At 32.4% G+C, this 27,294-nt stretch overlaps 1 protein-coding gene across 1 annotated transcript in view; it reads left to right on the plus strand.

The window, feature by feature from the left end:
• Positions 1–773: 773 nt before the first annotated feature.
• The window catches only part of LOC124354765 (translation initiation factor eIF-2B subunit beta), a 28,742-nt gene continuing 2,221 nt past the window's right edge, over positions 774–27,294 (plus strand). The window contains exons 1-7 of the mRNA XM_046805451.1: positions 774–1,063; positions 6,935–7,021; positions 7,486–7,615; positions 10,589–10,737; positions 11,496–11,652; positions 12,273–12,467; positions 23,912–24,108. Of these exons, the coding sequence (XP_046661407.1) occupies positions 999–1,063; positions 6,935–7,021; positions 7,486–7,615; positions 10,589–10,737; positions 11,496–11,652; positions 12,273–12,467; positions 23,912–24,108 (980 nt within the window). The 5' untranslated portion in view covers positions 774–998. The remainder of the gene's footprint in view (positions 1,064–6,934; positions 7,022–7,485; positions 7,616–10,588; positions 10,738–11,495; positions 11,653–12,272; positions 12,468–23,911; positions 24,109–27,294) is intronic.

The raw sequence follows: 27,294 nt of genomic DNA on the forward strand, positions 1-27,294 counted from the left end.
TAAAATGTGGAACTGATATGTCATTCTAAACCAGGAAGCCACAATTTATCAATTTAGCCACAAACTAGCCGATGATCAAGGTATCTAGAATTGCAATTTAAAAAGTATTGCAAGACCAGTTCTTCCTGTATTAAATGAAAGAAAAATGTTTTCACTGAAAACATAAAATCTTACCCTTTTTTAACTGTTTTTGAGATTACAGTGTTCTTGTCAATATTTGCCCAAACAATACCCAGGTATACAAGTACTATAGAAACAACAATATCAAATTCTAAAAAAAAAAAACTATAATTAGCAATATTTTATTTTATAACAATAATAAGTAATGAAATAATGTATTAGCAATGGAATATTATAAAAACAAGACACTCCAATTCGTTGGTAAATGCAAAAGGACCACTCATCTTGAATGTAGACCTATCCAAGGTTGTTTTAACCATGACCATTCGTATAATGTACGCCTCTTGGGCGTAAATTAGTTTGATCGGTTCCTGCCAGTGCCAAGGAGAGAAGACTCCGAACATTTAGTCGCATACTATCTTTAATGGATACCATTTCTGTTACTAACCCACAGAATAAAACCATAAGTTTATTGTATAGATTAATAACTACTGGAATAAAGAAACAAAAATATTTATAATTTAATTTATTGTAATATAATGAAAATATCTTATAAAAACATTAAAACAATCATAAAACAAAGAATAGCGTGGTTGCATGTAATTGAACATAAGCAAACTAATGGAAATAAAAAAAAATCATCATTCACGAGGGCAAGGCAAGATAGCAAGAAAGTTAGGTTAGGTTTGATATAGATTAGGAATAAGAATTGGATGGATAGAGTTTGAATTTATTTGAGGAAAATGTGGTCAAGTCAGTCGTATGTTCTTATATAAATAGTGATAATTTTGACAATAATTTTCGTTTAGCTGTATTAAAAATCAACAGTGGTATTAATTAGCACAGAGATAAATCCAATTGGTTTAAATTCATACATAATGGTTATGGATCAAGATTTTGATGGTGATAACGTAGAACAGCTGATAAGCAACATTAGATTGAAGTATGTAATTTTCCATTGTTATATCATAATTTATACACAAATTTATGTGTAAAAGTTAATTTTAAACAGGCTGTATTATATTGGTCTTAAATGTTCTCTGACACAATATGGGTACTATACTGAATGGTTTAGGTTATAGCCTAGTGTGAAACTGCCCATAAGTGGTGGAAACAAAGTGAAGCAAGTGATTTGCTGGATTATTCTGAATAAACAATCCACTCATCATTTCTCATTGCTTTAGTTTATATTGTTGGTTACTCATCATACTGGTTCATAAATAATCCACTTAACTTACTGATTTTTCACTTATGAGAAGATATCTAGTGTATATCACTGTTCAATTGTTGGACAGTTGCTTCAGTCTAATTAATGGGAAATTTGTTAACAAAACTTGTCTACTAACTTAGCTGGATATACTCATTGTAACTGGTTTTCTCTCATCACTTTTGATGTAGCTGCCTCACTCATTGTTATTACTCAGTTTTATTTTTATTTGTTACTTTTTATAAAATGTTCTTGTAAATAATATACTATTTGGTATTTAGTTATTCACATAATTTAAATTATTCATATTAACTATTTTTTAATATAAACCCTGGTGGGATTGTTCTCAGCAAGAGTGCCCTAAAAAGTGAGTTAAACAAAATTTAAATATTTGTTTTTTAGGTGAATTGAAGTTCTGTTTTGTATTTATACAGAAATTAAACTAATTATGCGCAAAAGCTATTTTATTTACAAAATATGAGAATAAGATAAAATATTCAGCATTTTCTCATAAACATACTAAGGTACAGGTTAGGTACAAGTTAGTAACAGTACACAAGTCTCCTCAGAAATCTTTGATAGTATGAAATAAGCGAAAACAGACACACAAAGCGGAACGTCACAATCGCAGCACATCTATGTCGTGTCATGCTGCTGCTTCTGATGCTGGTCTATCTGCACACATTGCATGCTCTCCTCGGCCCTTTCTTGTCTGTAGCAGGGATTGTGGTGAGAAAAATGCTGAGCAGTGAGTCTCAGGGGAGTATCTTAGTAAAAATTCATCTGTAAGTCTTCCTCTCATCATTTTACGTAATCAATAATTACACAAACACCTAAATTTATTTACTCACAGTAAACACACAAAACGTTTTCAATTAAGGTAACCAGTAACATAAAAGTGAGGTTACAAACTGTGTGCACGACACAAACAGAAATAGAATCAGCTGATTACTTAGAACAACTGATTGAATACCGCCACATAGACTGAATACCCTCAATTGGGCCTGAAAGAAATAAATAAAAGAGTATCCGAGTATTGGGAATGACAAAAAATACTTTAAAGGATTTCTGATTTATTTCGCTAGATCGCATTCGTATTCAGGCATGACATTGTTCATCACGAAACAATATCATGAAAACTGTTTAGCACTATTGCACTTCTAACACAGTTATCGGGATTACTAAGGGCGGCACGTAGGGCACTCCTCAATTCGCTTCGGGATTACTAATCTAAGGGTTAATAGGCCTACTAGGTAATTCTGAGCAATTATTGTCATCTTCAATTTCTTTCATATTTTAGAATGAAGATTAGACAGTCCTTAGAGTGTAAGAAACATATCAGTTGAAAAGCCATTTGCCATCGTTCAGTGAAACAAAAAATCAGTAGGCCTAACACTACGTTTCAAGATCTGCAATCTGATCTCTTCTTGAGGTAAATAGCTAACTTAATACATAATTACAAACTTGGTTAAAATAAACAAATCATACCAAATTGTGGCACGCCTAAGTCAGGAATCACAACCACCATGTTGTGTGTCAACTTCACTAACTCTAAAACATGCAACTACATTTTATACCGTAACCACAGTTTTTAGAATCCTGTGTGCCATTTTTTGGTTTTGTTTTTATGATACTTTGTCTAAGATTATTGTATGTTTTAAACGTGATTCCTATGTTGTACTTTCTACCTACTCTCTCTAATTTTCTCCGATAATCCCGGCACATAAGGGTTTGACATAAACGTAAATTTATCACTATTCTGTTTTTCTGACTCAGGAATGATTCTTCTGGTTCGTTTGCACTTATTTATTACTAATTGAGGGTATCCATTGCTTCTAAGATCCGATTCAATTTTCTTAAATTCCTCTTTTAATCCATCTTTATCTGAGCATAAGGTCTTTGCTCTATCAAATAACGGTAGGCGGATTTCCTTCTTTGACAGATTTTTGATGGTTGGATTGATAATTTAAATATTTTCCTGTGTGTGTTTTCTTTCGAAAAACAGTTGTCTTAAGGACATCCATATCTCTTAATACACACACATTCAAAAGGGGAAGCTTGTTTTGGACTTCCACTTCCATGGTAAGGCGGATGGAAGGAGAAACACTATTAATGTGATTCAAAAACTTATTTAAAGTGTCTCCACTGAGGAAAAATAACAAAGGTATCATTCACATACCTCCACAAAATCTTCGGCTTGAACTGAGCTGAAGCCAAAGCTTTTCTCTCAAATTCCTCCATAAAGATATTGGCGAAAATAGGAGACAGTGGAGAACCCATTGCCATCCCCTCATCTTGATGGTAAATTTTACCCTGTAACTCAAAATAATTGCATTGAGTGCATAGTTCTAACAGTTCCATAATTACTGGTACGGGAAGTATAGTTCTATCCTTTAATGTTTGGTCTTCTTTGAGAGGTGATTCAATAATTTCGAAAGTTTCTGGAACTGGTACATTGTAAATAGACTTTCAACGTCAATACTTACTAGTTTGTCAGTTTCAGTCAACTTCAGGATTTTTTACTTCTCTACAAAATTTATGGAATTTTTGATAAAAGAGTCAGTTCTTCTTACCAGTGGCATTAAGATGTCCAAGATGAATGCAGACGTATTGTGACTTGTATTCTGTAGTTCAGTTTTAATGATTAGTGTTGTGTATAGTTTTTATTAAGTGTATGTATTAGAGTTAGTGAAGTTGACACACAACATGGTGGTTGTGATTCCTGACTTAGGCGTGCCACAACGCTTTGGTATGATTTTTTATTTAACCTAGTTTGTAATTATGTATTAGGTTAGTTATTTACCTGAAGAAGAGATCAGATTGCAGATCTCGAAATGTAATGTTACTGATTTTTTGTTTCACTGAACCATGGCAAATGTCCGGAAAAATCCTGTTTCCTTCACAAGATGTTTATTGTTCATGCCACTTCTTTGAAATAAGACAAGGTTTGATGAGTCCAATTTGAGGAGGGTTTTGTTGCATTCATAAGATGTGAGCTTGATTTTTAAGTAGTATTTTGAGGGATATTTTTCTTTTTCTGCCAGCAGTTGGGATGAATCCACAAGGTAATTTGTGATTGATAGGCCTGCTTTTCCATGATCAGAATCACATTGAATGACTGGAAACAAGAAAAAATCGGTCACAAATGCTCCAGGTCATCTGAATGAACTTTATTTATTTCAACGGTTTTTCATGTTATATACTAGATACAGTATTGTACAGTATATAAACGTAACAAACAAAACAGGTTCAAACTTAACAATAAATTAAATTAATGTGCAAAAAAGTAATGCATAACAACCAGAAGATAAGTTAAAGTGCATGTATTAATTTAACAACAATACAAATTTAAAATAAAAAACATGTAGGTGTGGAGTCCCTATAATTTAGTAAAAACTACTTACTTAACCCATTGGCGTATACATATTTTTACTATCAGCTCAACTGGAGTTATCCTATTAAAAATGCTAAAAACGTAAGAGTTTTATTATATGTTTATAAAAAATTTATTTTTCAAGTTATTTGGTTATATTTTATATCTTTTTGGATTAACATGAAATGGGCTTTAATAATAAATAGATAGTGATATATTTGGTCATAATTTAAAAATAATAATGCTGTACAAACTAAAAAAGTTTTGGAATTTTTTAAATTAAAAAATCTTTTTTTACTCAAATAATATAAAATAAAATACCCCATTGTTGCTTTTATTTTATTTGAAATGTATTTCTCTACCTAGCAATACTAGAATATGTGTGTATATATATATATATATATATATATATATATATATATATATATATATATATATATATATATGCATAGTTTGTCAGAATAAATGTTTTTTCTAAATACTGAAAATTCCAAGAATATTGATTTTTTTTCTCTTTTAGTACACTAATATTCTTATAGTAACTTATTATTCTTTTAAATTTCAATTAACTGTAGTATTGCAGTTTTTCTTATGTGTTACAACAATATTAGTCTAATTTATACTGTACTAACATTTGGTTGAAAAAGGAGTTAAAAAAAAATTATTTAGATGGCGCTGTACTTGTCACTAAACGGTTCCGTGATATAAATTTTGAGCCCAGACTAGCTGTCACGGAACCGTTCCGTGATACAAGGCCAATGGGTTAATACAAAAATCAGGTTCAATTAATTAATGAATGAAAGTATTCTAAGGACAAAAATAACAAAAAAGGAAACAATAAATATAAATCCGGTAAAAACAACAGGTAAAAACACAGTGATGAATAAATCTCTCACTCTAACAAAAGACAGAACAATTTAGCAACAAGGGAAAGAGAAAAAACAAAGTTAAGACTTCCATCCACTGGTCGAAGATGTCAGCACTGCTCCCTAGATCATATTGGCATATTGAGAAAATGAAGAATATATCTATGTTGACAATACTCATCCCACAGCACTGGAAGAAAAAGATAAACATCTTTCCAGATAATATCTAAATTTGAGTTCAGACCACTAATATATTTAGCTTAGTCTTATTTATGAGTTTATTGTAAATAGTCTATATTTATTATCAGCTGTTCCTTGATTTGTTGTTTACATTCAATCACTGTTCAATACTAGTCCACCTCCGTAGACTAATGGTTATAGTGTCGGCTCTCTAACCGAGAGATTACGGGTTCAAATCCCCGGGGAGGTCTAATCATATACTTTGATAATAAAAACCAGTGAACATCGAAGCCGGCATAGCTATGACGCTGAGGCTTAAATGAGAAAAAAAATCATCAATACTAATAGCTGAATTATTATAGTTTACTTCTGTGTCTAATAAATAATATCTTTAGGTCCTTTACTATTTGTTTCATTTTTAGTGTCAATCCCATTAGTGCTCAAATTTCAATTGATATTGATATTGCATCAGTTAATTAAAAAAAGGAAGAATAAATGTACACTTTTATCTATCAATAATATGTATTATATATACTTGTAATCATGGAAAAGTCTGATTTGACTGTATCCCTTATACCAGTGATAACACATTTTAGACTCTGAACCTTCTTATCTCTCAGCAATGTGAATGATGGATTTATTTCTGACACAAGTGATAATTCTCTATTTTATAATTTATCATAGTAATAAAACCGTACTTTGTGAGGGTTAATATCTTAAATTGCTAATATTTGTGTATTATTCATATACATACATACATTTTATATATAACATTTTTTATTTATGTTATTAATACCAAATTAATTTATCTGGCTTAAGTTTACATATTGTCAGAGACCAAGTGTAAGGGAACAGGACCACAATGATTTAAGAGTAAATCCACTAAAGAATAACATAGTGTTGGCTATACATATTTGTTTTTAGCAGAGGGAACTAGAGTTGACTTGCAAGCCAGGAGGGGTTTCAGCTATGTACTTGAAGTCTTTAAATGTGTCAAGATAACAAGTGATATTTATTTGTCTAAAAGTATTAACTGTCCAGTATTTGTTAAATTGATGTCATATGTAATAATTTTTCATTAATGTTTTAAGTGCGATAATGTATTAAATACTACAACAACTGACTTCTGTATTTGATTTTATACATGACAAATGTTAAAATAATACATAGTGTATTTGTATTTTGCAGGAAAATAGTTGGCAGCTACTCGGTAACTGCTGCTACTGTTGAGTTATTAAAGGATATTATTATAAACTCAGAATGGAAAACAGCTGAGTAAGTATGTTTTGTAATAAAAAAGTAAAAAAAATGCTTAACAGATTCAGAACAACTATTGTTGAAATTTATTTTATAATGTCAAAATCTATGTAAGTTATCTTTAAGTTAACTCTAATAGAGTGAGCTTTATTGTATTACAGACACATTGATTTATACAAAGAAAACAATAATAATGTGTAATATTGCTCATTGATTTACAGACAAATCTTTGAAGGTTTTTTGTGGACTTTCCTTACAAAGCACTCAAATAATTCCTTCATAACTGTGAATAATTTCTTATTAGCAAGTATGCATAACAGTACTCTTACCCTTTTTTCTTATAGTTCACTCTAAGATTAGGTTTGTCCTGCGAAGAGGCTGGCCTTTTTAATTTTAAGTTGAAAATTCTTCAGCTGTGTGTAGCTATGTATCAAGGAAACTTTAAATTATTTTTGAAATATTGTATTTTAATTCTGTTTCAGAGATATAATTCAAATATTGAAATTAGTTGGTAGAAAATTAAATAATGCTCTTCCAATTGATGCATCAGTTGGAAATATGGTTCGTCGGATTCTCAAAATAATTCGTGAAGAGTATGTGGCTGGCAAAGAGGTACATGGTATTATTTGTTTCAGTTGTACTTTATTCTTAAAACAGATTTGTTATTTTTTATTTAAGTATAAATGTACAAATTTCATAATCATAATCATAATTTTTATTGCCATTGATCACATTTTAAATATAATGAAATAGGCATAGTCATGTATTAATAATAGTAGACATAATAGATAAAATAGAATAAAATATTTTTTAAATTAGACATGTAAAATTTACAGTACAATTTTACAATTGCGGTTTTACAATGTGTGAGTTTAATTACTACTCTGGCACTATTTAGTTATTCAGAATCAAAATTCTACATCCACATCATGATTTAGAAAATCCAATAGAAAAAAAAAATTATGAAATCATGATTTAGAATGGAATGTTTTGGTTCCATGAAGGGTTACAACAAATATTGATCAGTTAAATAAAAATTAAGTTCATTCTAAGTGTGCTGTTAACCCTTTTAGTGCTACAGCGTCTACGACATAGACGCTGCGTTTATGTCTAAAAGTGCTAGTGTCTATGTCGTAGACACAGCGTATTTTTATATGTATTGGTTCAGTTTATGCAAGTTACTGGCTGCAAACGATTACAGTTCATCCAAAAGCCATAGAGTAACGGTATTTGTATATTTGATTGCCGACGACCAGCTGTTTATATGTCTTCGACATGAAATAAAAAGAAGGTCAGTTCGGATGTTTACGTTGTGAGCGAACTGGCGCTGTGCTTTGTTTACTCTGTTTTAACTTATTTTATTCATTAAATTGTGTTATAATTGTGAAATACTACTTCATTAGTATTCTAAATCATTGCATTACTTTATTTTTTGTTTGTGTTTTCCGTGTGTATTATATTTTACTATGTTACAAACTATGTCTAATAAGAACATTGCGGGTTATGATGAGTTACTTCACCTTTTTTATAGTTTTATTACTGCATAAAACAATTATTTAGGTAAAAAACTGTTACCTGTGCTTGAATTTCTTCTTTTATAAGTAATACTAAAGTTAATAAAGTATTTATGCTAATAATAGTAAGTGTATTACATTTCTCTTGAGCGTTTCAAACATTACATGTAGGGCAAAATTTGACGCGGACAACATATTATATTTTTCATCCACACTTCTTATTTGTTGTTTAAAAATAAAATAAAATATATGGAATTTGTTTAGTTTTAGTTTTTCTTTCCGATGGTAGCATCAGAAAAATAATGGAAAATTGTATACATACTAAAATTGTATGCCAAATTTAAAAAAGAAATATTAAAAAATTTACATTATAAAGACAATTTTTTTTATAAAAATCTAAATATGTACAAATGTACTTTTTTGTATTTATTTCTGTTTATTGGTTATTTATCTTCAATAAAAAAAAGTAACAAGATATGACCTCAAATAAGGAAATAGTAAGGAATTTACTAAAACTCTGCATTTATGCCCTAAAATGCTTAGCACTCTTGGGTATGGTAATGTGCCAGACTCCTTAGCACTAAAAGGGTTAATTAAATAATGTTATGAAATAGTTGTTGGATTTTATCATTCGAGAGTTGGTAATAGAGGGAATTGAGACTATGTATTTAAGAGGTGGAGTGAAAAAGTGAATTTTTTGTAGGGAAAAGCTTGGTTTAACCCTTTTACTGAAATGTCCATATCCACGGACATTGCAAAATTGGACGATTATGGTAAAAATTATACTGCAATAATTTTTTTATGTATTATAATATTTTGATACATAACCAAATAACAAGAAAACAAAATATTTATAGCAATTCGTAAGATTAATTAAATGTTTAGTTTAAAAAAGTGAAAATGTAACTCTATAAAACAACATAACTTTTAGTTTTTTTAAATATTAATCAAAACTTTTATGTTTGTATTGAGTTTAATTTTCGTGTTCAATTAACATTTGGCTTTAAGTGGAATAATTTTTTCAAAGTATTATTTCTTATTTGAAACTAAAAATTTATTTACTGTAAATAAATATACATTTTAAATTAAATTTCATTTAAATATAAGATTTGTTAATTATGTTCATTGTAACCGTTTTATTTCTAAATACATTTTTTCAATTTGAGTGTTCACTTATTCAGAACTCAGAAATAGCCTGTGTATTTTATAAACTGTGTTTAGAAATCTCACAAGGCTTAATATGAGAAAAAGTTAATATGTAAGTTTACACAAAAAGTAGTGTTTTCTTTAGTTTTGTGGATAATAAAGTAATTTTTGGTGTATATGTACAATTTTAGTTGTTGTACATACTAGTATCAGTTGTTTTGAGGAAATGACCATTTATGATACACATTGGCCTCTAGTAGTGTTTATTTGAACTACTGCAAATCCACAATAGTGCTGTTTAATTGCTACTATACTCTGATGGACAATTGAGGAAGTATCGTGGAAGCACAAGGTGAAGATTTACCTGGACATAAGAAACAGAACATTGTTGTTTTCTAGTTTTTTCAATTACGTTTTGAAGTGGCTACTCTAATTATTTTTGCTTGTTAGTTTTAATTGTGGTTCATGTTATGGCCAGAATTATTTGTAAGTAATGATAAGGTTTTATCAATTTTAGTTTTGTCAAGATCAATTGTTGGGAGTTGGGCATTTAGCAGTGTGTAACTTTTATGAGAATGATGGGGATCAGGATGTGTACTTAATTTATTAACCACAATCTGACATGATGAATTTGAAGATTTTGTTGGCAGTTTAGTAAATGAAGATCTTGCTGAAGTTGATCATGGTGGACGAAAAACACACTACATACAAGCTGCTGTGGGGCATTTGTGTGCTGCAAATAAACCAGACAGCATCGTTGACAACTTTGCACTTAAGGGTTAAATCCATAATGATATGATTATAGGTTTATCTTCCATTCTGAAATAGTTGCAAACCATGTGTAGCTGTATTCGTTATTTTATTGATTTTTAACAAATTCTGAGTTTGTTAACTAGTCTCAACATATGTTCTGGTGTCTGTTTAGAATAAACTAGAGGAAGCAGGTCCGCAGGAGTCGCTCCACAAAATAGTGACCAGTGAGGGTGACATTGAAGACTTCTCCAAGGAAGTTCCAGACTTAAAAATGGCTGTTCTGGAGCATATTTCAGAGTTACAAATGGATCTAGAAACAAGGTGCTAGATATTTCCGTTCTAAAACTTTTTCTTGATCAATGTCTCTATCATGATGTCATGGGGTAATTTATTCTATATTAGAATTCTCTTATAACACTTGAATAATTGTCTTTGTGTTTACAAAAATAGATTTATAAATTTTAATTATTTATAGATTTATTAAAACAACACTACCTAATTGGGATATACATATAGCGAACATTTAATATGTTGACTGCGGAAGGCACTCTAGTGGGCCAAATTCATCACGAATAATCAAGATCACTCAGTATAGACCAGTAATGAAGGTGTTAATAATCTTGTACCATGTTCCTGCTAAAAACATAAATGTTTGGTAGAAAGTTTAAGAAATACAATTTACAAAAAAATAAGCAACATGATTTATAAAAATACATTTGAGTCTAAAGGCCATGTCACACTGCCGTGGCGTCGCGTCCGTCCATCCATAGTATGAACGTCCGCGTATGCCGCGACGGTCTCGAATCGAGTAGTTTCCCGTCGAAACTACTCGATACGCGGACGTTTCATACTATGGATGAACGGACGCGACGCCACGGCAGTGTGACATGGCCTTAAATCATGGCCTTAAATCATGAACTTACTTATCTAAATAATTTCTAATTTATTATTTTACCTTGTATTGCCTCTAATATTCTTCATTAACAAATCATTAGCAAATTAACCGATCTACAAGAAAGCAAATTGCAATTGTATATGAAGTATGTTAATTTTAACTGTTATTAATAAATCAATTTCAGTGTGGACAACATAGCTCAACAAGCCCATGAACATATCCATGCAAATGAGATTGTTATGACCATTGGGAAATCAAAAGTTGTTGAAGCCTTCCTGAAGAAAGCTGCTGAAACCCGCAAATTTGACGTCATAGTAGCAGAACGTGCACCTTTTTTCCATGTAAGAAAATTTGTAATTCATCAACATATGTTTTTTAACCTGTTTATATTTAAGGATAACATGTTTTGTTTGAAGCCGCTTTTAATGTTAAATTATACAGAGTTAGTTAAATTGTTGTGAACTTCTCGTGTACCAGTAAATTCCCATATACCGTTATATTCCCATATACTCCTATTTGTTTTGTGATATAATAGATTTATGTAACTTCTAGTCTGAACTGCTATGATCAAAGTACTTTTTTAAATACACATGCATAAGACTTAGTAACTACATTTGCTATCTGGCTACAATATCATGCCAGACTGGCTGCTATTTTTCACGATATCTATGGTCATTTAGTAGCCCTCCAAATTGTTGAGAGAGAAATGGCAGGAGTGTATTGTATACTAATCTGCTTTCGCGTGCTGTATGTATTTTTTCTAAAGTTCTAAATCTGTCTTAGCTTGACCAAAATTAAAGTGCAGAATATGCTGATACCAGACTGTCATATTTGGCATGATGTTCAAAGTAACAAATTGAAAATAGACACATAAACTGTGATGACCAATAGGGGCTGCGGGCAGTCAAATAAAGCTCTGTTATTGTATGTACTAGAAAATAAACCTGACATTGTATTCCAGGGTCATGAACTAGCGGCTAGCTTGGCCAAGATTAAGGTGCAGACTACGCTGATACCAGACTCTGCAATATTCGGCATGATGTCCAGAGTCAACAAGGTGATTGTAGGCACACAAACAGTGATGGCCAGCGGAGGACTGCGGGCAGTGTGTGGCACACACATCTTAGCTCTGGCGGCCAAATACTACTCTGTCCCTGTATGTAACATGGTCATATTGAAACATGTGAATAAAATAATTAGCTATGTTTTCTAAATATAAAGTTACATGTAATAAGTAATACATAATACTACGTATTGTCTTTATAGATGAAATAAATTATTATTATGGTTTATCTGTCATGGCTTAACCCATTGCGGATCACTGACAAGCTCGGCTCATCATGCAGCAGCCAGGCCTAACGGCGATCGTCTTCACTTGTCAACTAAGAGTGTTTAACAACAGTCTACGTTTAGAGTTTTCAAAAGTTTTATAAATATCCTACAGATCGCAGTTGTATGTTGAAGTTGAAAAATCATTCATATGAGTTTACTCTCTGCTTTTTAGCGCTTCTGATTGGGTGTTTTCCTCAGTTGTTATAATACTTTTGAGGTTAGTGACACAGAACTAAATGACGGAGACGTACATGTTGGTGGTTTTAGTCCAGACAATGGCCTGGATGTTGTAATCGCTTCGCCCGAGCCGCTTTATTTAGAATATGATTCAGAAATCATACCTTGCTCGCATGTTATTGTTCCTATACCACGGATACCCCAGCAGGTATAGACTACATATAAGAAATATACTACATATAGACATTTAAAATGTATGAAATTTAAATAAAGTATGTAAAAGGTTTACACCAGCTAATTTGGAAATTATACTTGTACTGTGCTCATTATTTCTGTCACAGGCTTTGGAGGTTAAGAGATTCCCTTTTGTGTTTATTTTCAGGTTTTTGCGTGTAGGAGCTTGTATGGTTCGAGTGGATGATATTTTCAGTACCTATATATACAGGGTGATTCGGTTAGTGTTACCGGCACTTTCTGAGCTGATTGTACTATAAAAAATAAAGAAAAAAGTTCATATAAACATAACCCTGTCCGGAAATGCTTCCTTACTGGGTTATGGCCAATTGAAGATTTCACCAAAAATTGTGTGCAGGAGGTCAAATGATGATTTGCCGCGTGTTTATGAAGAGATATTTATAGGCGAATGCAACTTTTTCTAACGGATTTTTAGATGAGAAATTGAATAAAGTTCATCTCATAGCTGTATCTCATTTAGTTTTTTGTTATACTACAAAAAACAGAAATAAAATAATTTTGAAAACACTTTTTTAAGGTTTAACGGACAATTATTTTGTTAAATAGACATTGAAGACCCACATTTTTACAAAGAAACTTGCAGAAAATTTAATTCTGAATAAAATTAAGTGCCACATCCAAACGGCTATTAACAAGCGAAGTATTAGTTTTTTCTGGAATTTAATTTTACAACAAACATTCTACCAAGCAAGAAATTCCAAAGCAAAGGAAAACCGCATTTTAATGACATAGAGTAGCCTACATATAAGATTTATTAGGATGCAATTTAAATTAAGTTTTTAAATAAATTATTGTTTTTTCATCTAAAAGCTTATAATACTACGTACCACTTTCATAACAGGTGTTTCAAAAATCATTCCTTGTACTTCAATACACTTAGCAGCTCGCTTTCTGATTGATCGAGTTAGTCCTCCGCAGAACGCTGCACGATTGTTTTTGATTTGTGCGGCGGCATCTTCAATTCGATTTATTAACTCTTCACGTGTATTTACTTTTCCTGGTACACCCAGGTTCATTCATCCAACCCCATATACAGAAATCTAATGGAGTTAGATCTGTGATCTTGGTGGCCAAGTGTGTGGTCCACCGCGACCAATCCATCGCCCGGGAAACTGCTCGTATTTAAGTGCATTGTTACATTATGGGAAAAGTGGGCAGGGGCACCATCATGTTGATAAATAACATTGCACCTTGCTGCTAATGGAACATCTTCTAATTAATAGTGGTAGTTGTTCTGTAAGGAATTCTAGGTACAATGCGGGAATTTAGATGTCCCTCGGAGAATGAATGGTCCTAATTAATCGATCATGAAATGAGTCCACACCATACATTTACACTAAATCTGTGTTTGAAAGTTGCGCACGATTGTACTATGTGGATTTCCCTCTGCCCAAGTGTGTTCATTGTGAAGGTTGTTTGACGCATCTCGGGTAAATTGAGCTTCATCAGTGATTAAAATGGTTCTATGATGTTGACGGTTTCTAATTAACCAGTTGCAAAATTCCAATCGAAGAGGAGGATCTGTTGGGTTGAATACTTTGAACTTGTTGTTTATGGTAAGGGAAAAAAAAAAAAAAAAAAAAAACATGCTATTTTTTGCGCAAAGTTCTCCATACTTCAGACTGAGACACTGCGAATCGCCTAGAAAGACGCCGTGTACTGACACCAGGACTGCGTTCAGTAGCCATGATTATAGCCTCTTCCATATCTAACATTATTCTGGGCAGGGCGATCCCGATAATTATTAATACTAGGAAGTTTACCTGTTTACTCTTAGGGTACGAAATGATCCACTGATCGTTTTTGGGTTTTGGAACTCTGCGATTAGGAAATCGTCTTCGGTATTCTGCAGTAGCAGCGGTTGCATTTCCGTCACAAACGCCTAAGACAAATACCATGTCGGCATATTCTTCCGTTGTAAATAACAAAGCATTGCAATTGTGATAGTAAGTTACTTTAAAATACACTTCACTAACAAACGAGTAGTAAATTAATTGTATTAAATTGCACTCATTAAACTAGTACAGAATTGGTAACAAATAATTTGGATTCCTCAATAAATTGCAGTGTATTGTTGAAACAGCTGATTTGTGATACCAACTTATAAAAACATAATTTACCTTCTGTAAAGCTAAACGTGACAAAGATATGTAGGTACATGATGTAACCATTTGGATAGTCCTAAAAAGTTAATAGTATTAATGTTTTTTTAGTTGAGCATTAATCTATTAAAATCGTATTTACAATTGTATGCTAATCAATTATTTGTGTACCCTTATATCGATTACAATTCACGGTGTTTATTTACTAAATACAGTATTTCTTGCTTGGTAGAATGTTTGTTGTAAAATTAAATTCCAGAAACTAATACTTCGCTGTTTAATAGCCCGTGTGGCACATAATTTTATTCAGAATTAAATTTTTCTGCAAGTTTCTTTGTAAAAATGTGAGTCTTCAATGCCTATTTAACAAAATAATTGTCCGTTAAACCTTAAAAAAAGTGTTTTCAAAATTATTTTTATTTCTGTTTTTTTGTAGTATAACAAAAAAACTAAATGAGATACAGCTATGAGATGAACTTTATTCAATTTCTCATCTAAAAATCCGTTAGAAAAAGTTGCATTCGCCTATAAATATCTCTTCATAAACACGCGCGCAAATCATCATTTGACCCTCCTGCACACAATTTTTGGTGAAATCTTCAATTGGGCCATAACCAGTATAGGAAGCATTTCCGGACCCATGTTTTATATGAACTTTTTTCTTTATTTTTTATAGTACAATCAGCTCAGAAAGTGCCGGTAAACACTAACCGAATCACCCTGTATATATATATATATATATTTATTTATTTATTTATTGAAAATTTAAATGTCTTCAATGTTTTTTGAAAACTGCTATTTAAACTGGTAATATAAGTTACTATTAAGTCAGGCCCAGTTAACTCCACATATGGTGACTGGACCATGATTAATTTATTTTTTTTCTTCAGGTATGGGCACTAAGTTGGATACCATAACGCAAAGAGCACTAGTCAAAGTATCTTGTTTTTTGATAGGTTGACAGTGTTTTCACTTTGAAATGTTAGAGTATCCACTGAGCTAAACAAACTATTACTAATTATTTATATCCTTTTCTCATTTCATTATAGCTGTCGTTAATGTCATTTATTCACATTGCCATATTTTTGTTTAATGCATTTGTAATTTCTTTTGTAACAGAGAGCCAGGTTTTCTGGGTTTGGTAACTGCCTTTCAGCTATCTGGCTTATTTAGCAACATCTTTCCAAGTTTAAGTTGTTTTAAAAAACCCTAGGTCTTTGCAAAACCACGAGACCCTCTGTATAATGCTTACCTGTTCCAATCCCTCTTCAGTATGATTAAGAAAACCAAGGGATGTTGAGTGTGCTCTGTGCCTGTTTGCCTAGGCTAAACCCAAAGCTGGCTCTAGGTCTGGCTCCCCAAATACCTACCCCAGTACCCTTCAAAGTCTTCGACCTGTTTGTGAACCAGGTTAAAGCATTTTTAATGTAGACAGGTTTCTCCGTTGACTATATATCTCTTTCAACTTTTGATTTCAAATGGTTTTCCCAGTCCATAACCTTTGATATTATGTCAGAAATTATCTCTAGGAATGTCCAGTTTTCAAATGTCAGAAAATCTTGGAGTGCTTGCTAGCATGTTGATAATGCCAGTTCCCATTGCACTGCAGTCTGTATACAGCCATTCTAGCCTCTCCTATAACAATAATGTCAAGACGTGGAAGGTTCCAAGCATTACTTTCATGATGCCAATTGTCCCCAAGCAAGCTAACCATTGGACCAATAACAGGCTTTTAGCGGCAGTCCGCCTGTTGAACTTTCACCCCACCATACTAATGATCCATACACCCATTATCGGTCTTATGACCCTGGTGTATAACCACTATGGCTGGTCGAAGCCCTTCTTTTAGCTCTTTTTAGCCCTTCTTCACCAAACCATCACTCCACAATGGGTAGCGCTCTTCTGAATCATTTCCAAGCGTGTGGCCATATGCTTACCTCTAATTAAGAATGACATCATCTGCATATAGCCCTGAGTATACATACCCTGTTAATTCACCACCTTATGGACATCCTTGCTGTGTTTTGACCTCTTTTGTAACTCTACATAGTAGATGCCTCTGCTCTTCTACTATTGAGCGTGCTGTGTATCTAACAACAATGTTTGTTAGTACCCTTGGATATAAGCTTAGAAACTATTGAGTGAGTACATGTGTTATCAAAAACTCTTGCTATATCCAGGTATGCTGCTAAAGCTACGAAGGTCGTCCACAAAGTCACCTCCGTTTTGAAATAAAAAATAAACCAGTTGAGATACAAAAAAGTTTATTATATAAAGATTCCAGATTCAAGATATTTTATTGTCATTAAGCAATTTACATGCAATAGACAAAGTCATAGCAATATTTAACTGTTTACCCTAAAACAATAGTATATTTAAAAGCATAAATAAATAATTAAAATTCATAACTAAAAATTAATAAATCAACATGACACATACAAACCAAGTATAAATAGTAAATAAAAATAATAAAAAAATTAAAAAATCAGGGTATTAATATCACACATGTTAAATATTCGTCAACAGAGTAGAAAGCATTCATTTTTTAACCATTTACTTAACACTAACTTAAATCTATTCATTTCTACACTAAAAGCTCTCTGAGGTAGTTTATTAAATAATTTAATCTTCATGAAGATGTGGCTACTTTTTGATATTTCCAACCTTACTGAAACCTGATTAAGTAAGTAGTTATTCCTTGTATTGAGAGTATGAATATCTTACCTAAATTTAAAATGGTACAAATTTTCCCCACTAACTAAACAAGAATAAATATACATACTAGAATGTCATTATTTGAAGTTCTTTAAAAATGGGCAAACATGACTCTCTTTCTGGTATAGATTTAATTGTCCTTAGAGCTTTCTTTTGCCAAATAAAAATTCTATCTGCATGACTGCTGTTACCCCCAAAGTGTAATCTCATACAGAAGATGAGAATTAAAAAAAGGCATAGTAGGCTGTAATCAACATGGACAAGTTAACAAAATTTTTTTAGTTTTCTTAACAAGTAGATAACCCTAGATAAATTTTTTACAGAGACTATTAATATGTGAGCTCCAACTTAACCTGCTGTCTAGATGAATGCCAAGTAATTTAACAGGCTTACTACTTTGAACTACTTCCCAATTCAGAGAGAAAATTATTTTTTCAGTTTTACTATTATTTACCATCAATCCATTTGATCTAAACCATTCCAAAGCCATACGTACCTATAGAATTATTTTGTTTAGTTATCAAATTATCTAAAGTTTTGTCACAGTTTTAAAGTGTTGTATCATCCGCATATAATACAGTTGGACATGGCATGTTAAATGATAAATCGTTCACAGCAACTATAAAAAGGAAAGGTCCTAATACTGATCCTTGTGGAATTCCTTTCTCTGTAATTTTAAAATTTGATTTTTCATTATTTATTGTTACCATTTGTTTTATTCCAATTAAATATGATTTTATTAAATTGATTTCTTTATTTTTAATTCCATAGTTTTGCAGTTTATCAATGAGTAGGATGTGTGAAATACAATCAAATGCTTTTGTTAAGTCAATCAAGGTAGCAGAGGAGATTAGTTTATTTTCAAAGTTTTCTAATACCTTTTCTACAATATTTTCTAGAGCCTTGATTGTGTTAAGACCTTTTATAAATCCAAATTGTTCTTTGCAAATGTACTCATTTTCATAAAAATAATCATTTAGTTGCTCTTTAATGCACCATTCAAATATTTTACTAAAAATAGGAATAAGAGAAATCGGCCGGTAACTTTAGGGGTTACATTTTCCACCCTTTTTATACACTGGAACAATTTTTGTTATTTTTAAGCTTTGGGGAAAAATTCCTTCATCCAACATTCTGTTGAAAAGTAGAAGGAGTGGTTCAATAATTAGATCAATTATTTCTTTTACTATTTTGTTAGAAAAATCCATAGAAATCCTCACTCTTTGATGTACTCAGTGTTGAAAACACATTTTAATATATATTGCCTTCGGTAATTCTCTTCCAGGTAAAAGGTCTAATCTCTCTATTACAATTCATTAAGTGTTTAAATAATAAACTGCTTCATCACTTGGCATTCTTTGAGTCAGTGTTGCAACGGAGCCTACGAAGTACTCATTAAAATCATTGGCTTTTATATTAATATCAGAATATTCTTTTTTATTGTTGGACTCAGACCTAATTATATTCCAAGCTGCCTTGCATCTATTACTTGAATTTTGTATATAGTTTTCGTTAAACTTTCTTTTCTCTTCATCTACTTTTTGTTTTTACTTTTTTTTTATGTTCTTTATATATATTTCTACATACATTTTCATTGGCCGAACTTTACTTTGTTTGAATCGTTCATACAGTATCATTACCAGATCCCTAAATTTTTTTAACTCTGGTGTCAACCATTTTCTATTTGACCTTTTATGCTTTTTACTTTTCAGTTCTCTCATTTTACAGTTTTCTTCCAAAGAGGTTGTCAGTAAATAATAAAAGTGCTCAAATGCTTGTACAATGTTTTGAAATGAAGTTAATTGTAACCAGTTTTTTTGAGATAACATTTCTCGTAAATTCATAATTGATTGCAGGCTAATATTTCTGACATGCATCAAAGAGCTTGTCTGGTTGTCTTCTTGTCCCTGTTCACGAAAAGTAGCAAAGACACCAGCATGGTCTGAAAGGTTTGGTTCTACCACCTTACATTCTACAATATTCTTGTCAAGATTAGTAATAATATTATCTAGACGCCTTTTCTCTAGTCTCTATCTGGTTTGAACAAAATAAATCAAATGAGCGAAACAAATTTAAAAAATGTTCTGTTTAAATTGAAAAGTTGTTTATATTAAAATCACCTGTTAATATCACTTTTAAATTCCTAAACTTATCATTAAAAAACACAAGACATTTCTCCCAATAATACAAAAAAGTATATACATTAGAATTAGGTGTACGATAAACAGTTACTATTACTATGTTAAACTAGGAAATATCACGGCCGATGCTTCAAACACAAAAGTGCAAATAAAATTATCTAAATTTAAAACATTAAAACTAATACCCTGTTTAACAAAAATCAAACTACCACCTCTACTTAAAGGAGGAGATCTACAATAAATACTACCTAGATTAAAATTAATGGGAATTTAATATTCAGATTCTTCAATACACAACCAGTGTTCACTTAAGTAACTACATCACATTTAAATTTGTTTAACCATAGTTCTAATAAATCCAACTTATTTCTAATACATTGTACATTTAAATGAAACACGTTTAGGTCAGTCGAGTGATGTTTTCTGTTTCTAGCTGGTCTGGAGGGGTGGTGGGAAGGGGAAGGGAGTTTCCTGATGGTTTGTGCCTTACATCAGGAGTCTGATGGTCACTTGAGCCAAACACTTCATTGTTGTTGGTGTTGCTGGTATGTGCTGCAACATGCTTTGAGCATCCTCTAACTGCCTTGGCTATCTGTTCTGCCAGCCAATTCTTGCCTCGGCTATTAAAGTGCATACCATGACGTGTATGCAGGGACCTTTCAGCTTTACTTAACTCGACAAGAGTAACGTTGTCAAGCTGCTCACTCAGTTGTTTAAATTGAGCATTTGTTTGTGTCACCTCTTTGTTCACACAGGACCAATCAAGTAGGTCATATCTATGTGGAAGTTCTACTAAAACAACCTTATGATTAGGTTTTTTTTCTAACACTGACCTAATACTTGTGATGGCCTCTTGAGCATCATTAGTAGCAACATCGTTAGTCCCGCTAATAATCACTAAGGTATCTTCATAGCTAAGTTTTTCTTCCTCAATGTTATACAAGTCCAATATTTCTTTTGTACATCCTCCAGGCCTAATAAAACTCACTGCTTCATAATCACTTAATATTTTATTTAAATTGTAGGACAAGTCCCTACCATGGCTGTCAGCACATATTAAAATCCTTTTATTTTTATCCTTTTCTTGTAGTGTATTAGTTTTCTTGTTTTCCGGGTATATTTTGCCATCAATTTCGGTACTCAGTACGTCGTAACGGTTTTTTTATATGAATATGTTGCTATCATTTTGTTCATAGACTTTGTTCTGGTTCTTTGGTTTTTTATTTTTTAGAACTGTAGAAAAATTATTGGAAGAATGTTTTTCTGAGCTCCAGGCTCTAGGGCGTGTTTTACTGCCAGATGGTGTTGTAATAATTACAGGTAGACTTGTCTGTTGCCCTAAATGCACTTTATTAATCTCAGACTTATTCTTATTATTAAGTTCACTGATTTTCCTTTCTAACAGTTTTATAGTTTCTCCCATTTTGACTACTAGGGTTTCTAGTTGATGGGTGTGACATTTAAGATTTGTAATTTCTTCATTTGCTTTAAATAGATCATCTGATAGTGTTTCAATTATTGCTTGTTGATTTTCCAGTTCTTGAGTTAATTCTTTACGTACTTCCCTTTCATCTTCCTCATTGCCATTATTAAAGTCAATTTCAGTGCAGGTTTTACAAGTCCACTTCATTTCAAATTGTTTGATTTCTTCATAATCTTCATCATTCAAAGAAGAACAGTTTTTTAAATGGTACCACTTTGAACAGCTGCCCTTACAAAACACAGCTTTACTGCATTTACTTACATTTTTATGGCATTTTCCACATGAGTATTCAATTGTTTTTTTAGTCATATTTATTAAAATAACACAATAATTTAAAATAATAAAATAAATAAATAACCAAGATATTAAGTATTAAATAAATATATTAAAAACTAGTGTATATAATTAAATAATATTTTCAACAAGCAAAAAGTTAATGTCAACAGCTAGATGTGTACCACTGACTGTCAGATCCAATCAGTATTACACTCTAACCACTGAGCTATCAAGAGCTGTAGATAAGGATGCTCACTAACTCTGTTAGATAATTATCTTCAGTATTATCACTCCACTGACTAAAACTTTTCAGGTTCAAACAACATGAGCATTAAATTACAATGCTGATTACACCTTTTATAGTTAGTAAATGCTTACTAGTCCTGTCAGCAGTATAAACAAATGATTTATTTAGATACAATTGCAGTTAATTTAATTTTTGTTATATTATTTGACTACTTCATAAAATTAATAATTTATAGGTTATAAAAGTTGGTCCAATTAAAAAGAAAGTATTTAAATTTAAAAGTCCATTGTTACAAAAAAGTTTATATTCTTACCGACCCAGTGTTTTCACAGAAATACAGAAACCAGATTTAACACTCAACTATCCATAAAACTCTCAAAATCACACTGTATGAATGCACCTGTAAGTTACACAACACAACACAACAAAGCATTTACTGCATAAATGAGCATAAATGTTAAAACTACAGCTTTTCTCTACTTTTCTACATATTCACCATACGAATCAAGCACTTATCATATCTTTTAACAGTTTTTGAAATTCCGTCTTTAAAAAAGTCTGCCGCCTGAGAACGTAGCCAACCTGTCACAGCGTTTTGAAGCTCTTCATCACTCGCAAACCTCTGAAATGCAAGCCATCGCTTCATGTACGGGAAAAGATGGAAATCACTGGGAGCCAAGTCCGGGCTGTAGGGGGGAGTGGTCAAAAACGTCCCATTTGAACTTTTCCAAAAGTTCTGTTGTTCTTTGAGCTGTATGAGGGCGGGCGTTGTCATGGACAAACACAACACCAGATGTCAGAAGCCCAAGACGCTTGTTTTGAATCACTCGTCGTAGCCGTTTTAAGTTTCACAGTAAGCTGCAGCTGTAATGGTCGTTTTTCTGTCACTATCTGATAAACAAGACTTCAAGAAATTTCAGGAAAATGATCTGAAAGTTCCGAGATTGTGAAGTGACGGTTCTCACGAATATTCTCATCTACTTTGTTCACCAAGTCATCACTGACGAGAGATGGCCTACCACTCCGGTCTTCATCGTGAATGTTCGTTCTTCCATTTTTAAAAAAACGAACCCAATGACAGACTACACCTTCGCTCATAATGTTTGGGCCATACACCGCACTCAATTCACGATGAATTTCAGCTGCTGTGTAACTTTACGACCACAGAAATCTTTTACATCGCGCACGTGACACTTGGTGGGATTTTCTATCACGGCGCTCATGTTTTTACGTTGTAACAAAAGAACGCGCGATCGCACAATGCTCTCTCTTGCACAGCTAGAAGCGCACTGAACGGCTGTGCACACCGATGTGAGAATGGCGGCGCTACCCCCACTACTTATCGCGCCACGCCCAAACGGCGGTTAATTTATGGACGACCCTTGTATTTACTTTTGTGCAATAGCTTGCTTGATCAGTTTTGCTCACCAAACATTGTAGGGTTGTTTCACAAGATGGTTTTGTTACACCAGTTTATCACAGTTCTTTAATCTTACTGGCACTACTTAAGTATGGCAATAAATAAAAGTGAATGGAAACAATTACCCATTTTGACAGAAATTGAAGTAGAATTTCCAAGTTTTTAGTAGAACAAAATATTGGATGAATTTGAAGCCATGTGGTAGATGGTAAAAACTAGGATTTTCATGTATACATGATGAGATGTTGCCTGATTGATCTCTATATGTTCTGTTGTTTAAAAATTGCATGCTGGTCCTCAAAGAGTCAATATAGTAGGACGAAAACAGAAAGATATTTGTTTCTAATGAAAACTGTATCACTTCTACATACAAAATAGTCAATGATTAAAGTATTGTCATTTTCATCAAATTTGAAATATCAAAATTGAATAATAATGTTCTGCCACTACAGGTAATAGTGCTAGCTCCTATGTACAAACTGACCCCTCAGTACTTCAAGTCCAATGACCAAGACCTGTTCAACAGCTTCGTCTCTCCAGAAGGTGTGATGCATTACTCTGATGGAGACATTGTTGACAAAGTCCATGTTTACAATCCTGTCTTTGATTACGTTCCTCCGGAGTTGGTGACACTCTTCATTTCCAACAAGTTAGTGGGTTAATATAGAACAAATAATAAATATTGCTCAACCTCTTTAGCATAATAATTACAACTGCTCGTAAATTATATTAACACTGACTATCACTCAAAACTTAAAAAGGTTTGTTATATATTACAACAGATATGAATGTGTTAATTTATATGGGGTAATATAAAATGCATAATGCATAATGGATTAAATGCATATTGACATTATCTGTTATATATTTTATGATTTTTAAATGTAATATTGGAAAACCTGGAGGTATTAAATTTTGTGTTGGAATAAAATAAATAAATAAAACATAGATGTAACCTTACATTCTTATACGAGGACTGCTATTTATGTTTGTGGCCTAAGGATGACAATGCAATAATTTAAAGACAAAACCGCTTTTATTGTTTTTCAAAATATTCTTCATGGCGATTGATATACTTGTGCATGTGTTGGAACCAATTTTCAAAGCATTTGTCCACTCCATTTCAGGTACTTTCAAAACACGGGTTTTGAATGCAGCAACTGCTTCTTCAGGTGTAGAAAACCATTGTCCACATAGCTTTTTCTTGATGTTTGGGAACAAAAAAAGTCATTAGGTGCTAAGTCAAGGCTGTACAGCGGATGACCCATCGATTCAATGTTTTGCCCTGCCAAAAACTTCCATTGTCAATCTGTGGCAGCTTGTATTGTCATGATGAAGAATGATGTGTCTTTTCTTTGACTTTTCCCAAAGTTTCTCAAACACTTATGGCAAACAAATAGTGGTGTTCCATTCTGATTGACCATCCTACGTTGCTCTAATGGCACAGTTGCCACATGACCAGTAATGCCGAAGGAACAGGCAACCTTTTGCTTTAATGCGCTTCTTCCACGAACAACTTCGGTTGAATTTGGCTCGTCTTGAAAGATCCATATGGTGGATTGCTTTTTTGTTTCAGGATCATATGAGTATATCCATGATTGTCACCTGTGCATATTTATAAACTGCTTTTGATCCACCTGGAGCAAATTTTCTTGCGCCAATCAACATGAGTTTCCTTTTGAGCATTTTTCAGGTTATGCGGTATCCAAAGCGATCAAACCTCTTTCACATGCAAATGTCATGCAAAATCTTATTGATGATTGTCATACTAATGCCTAAAGATACTGATGGCGAGAGAAAAGAAGAGACCTGGCCCGTGCCGGCGCACAGCTGTGTACTAGTGTGTTGCCGCGCGGTAATTTCAGGCGCTTCGCCCCACAGCCAACCCTGCGAATTGATTATCATAGGAATGGAACAGTGAAACAATAATGGAATTACGAAACAAGGCGCGGCAACATACTAGTAGTAGCGCCTGCAAATTTCGGTTAGGCCAGAATCCAGGTCTCTTCTTTTCTCTCGCGATCAGTACCTATAGCATCAATCTCATGACATGTCATATGACGATCATGCCTTATCAACTCATGCACAGCATCAATGGTTTTTCCACAACAACCAATTTTGGATGACCTTCATGGGGTTTGTCCTGGAGTGATCGTTGGTCACGATTGAATTTGTTATACCAGTTTTTTATGGTGTTGTAGGTAGGTGTTTCATACCATATAAGGAACAGGGTGTCTAGCGGTTGGGAAAAGTCAGGAATTTGTATTGAAATTAAATAAAATCGTAAACAGGCAAGAAATACCATAGATATTGCATAAAAAGTCGGAAAAGAATTTAAAGTCTTTCATTAGGCTGTAGGAAAATAATCTCTCAGTTTCTAGGTTATGGTCTGGTTTGAAATAGAGTGTACAACAGACTACGATACCCTTTTTTGTTTCTAGTTCCTTCAATGAATAGCGGCATTTATAGTATAACCATGGCAACAAGGTGTGAGTCAGGGCGAAATTATTTTGTTTTCTGTCCACCCCCTTCTCCTAATATCTAAATTCCGTTCCTAGGGATGGTTTTTTGTTTTTTGCGATTTTGCAAGTCGCAGTCGGCAGTTATGCGTGTTGTTTTAGTGATTGATAACTTGTGGTTTCAGCTGATGTTATTTCATCTTTCTTCATTAATCCAATAATAATAATAATAATAGGTAAGTTTTGTTTTATTCATTTACTGTAAAAATTTAGATTTATTTAAAATTTATGAATAATTGTTTTATACAGTACTAGAGAGACATACAAGTTTTCTCAAGCTATATATATATATATATATATATATATATATATATATATATATATATCAGGATTTAGATGTTTAAGTACTTTGTATAACTGTATAATACAGGGTGTTCATTTAAAAACTTCAAACTCGCATTTAAAGACTTATAGTCCAAGTATAAAAATTCTGTAAATGGGAGTGTATAGTACTAATTGGGGGAACAACAAAATTATTTTCAAAATGGGGGTGCTCACCCCTATGCCCCCCATACCCAAAGCCAAAATTTTAAAATGGCAACTAATACGTTGTGTCACCTCAAATTGAAGCTCATAAAAAATGCTGTATTTTGGTAAAAAAAATTGAAATCGGCCAAGCCGTTTGGTATCAGCAGCCAATAATTTAATTTCTTACACAAAAATTATTAGTCTTCAAATAACTGTACTACTGCTAATAACAACAAAATTACTCACTGAATACTGTTGTAAATCCATTGTAAACTTCAAATCAAATGTTCAAATTGGTAGCCATTGTTGTTCAAAACATAACCTATTTGGGAACTCCAACTACTTATTAAGTTTTGTGTTGGTTAAACTATTATAGTCTAAAATAAACTAATCTTAAAATTATTTGACGATTTGATTTTGATTGTGATTTTTAATGTTTGCTCTTTACAAAAACTTTGTTACTTAGAAGCAGAATTCTTTTTTAACATTTGATTTACTTTGTTGAGGGGAACTTTTAGTGCAAATCATAACCTAAATAATAGACAGCATGTGTCAGATTTCATATAAAATGAGTTTAATGTATTGTTTTAAACAATGACCATTGTATAACTTAAATATTACAATTTCAACAGTTTTTGAAGTATGATTTGATTGAATCACATATTTTAAATCTTGTAACAGCCAAATTTAATTGTGTAAATCAATGCCAAGGAGATTATTTTTTAATTAAGAATACATTGAAAGTTTTTATTGCATACTTACAATATAGGCTACTTAGTAACCTTGCAATAATTTTGAGTAAGCCCTTCTGATGTTACTCATTAAGCATAAGGTATAATTATAATTAT

The sequence above is a fragment of the Homalodisca vitripennis genome, chromosome 2 (genome assembly GCF_021130785.1).
Source record: "Homalodisca vitripennis isolate AUS2020 chromosome 2, UT_GWSS_2.1, whole genome shotgun sequence".
Taxonomy (NCBI): Eukaryota; Metazoa; Arthropoda; class Insecta; order Hemiptera; family Cicadellidae; genus Homalodisca; species Homalodisca vitripennis.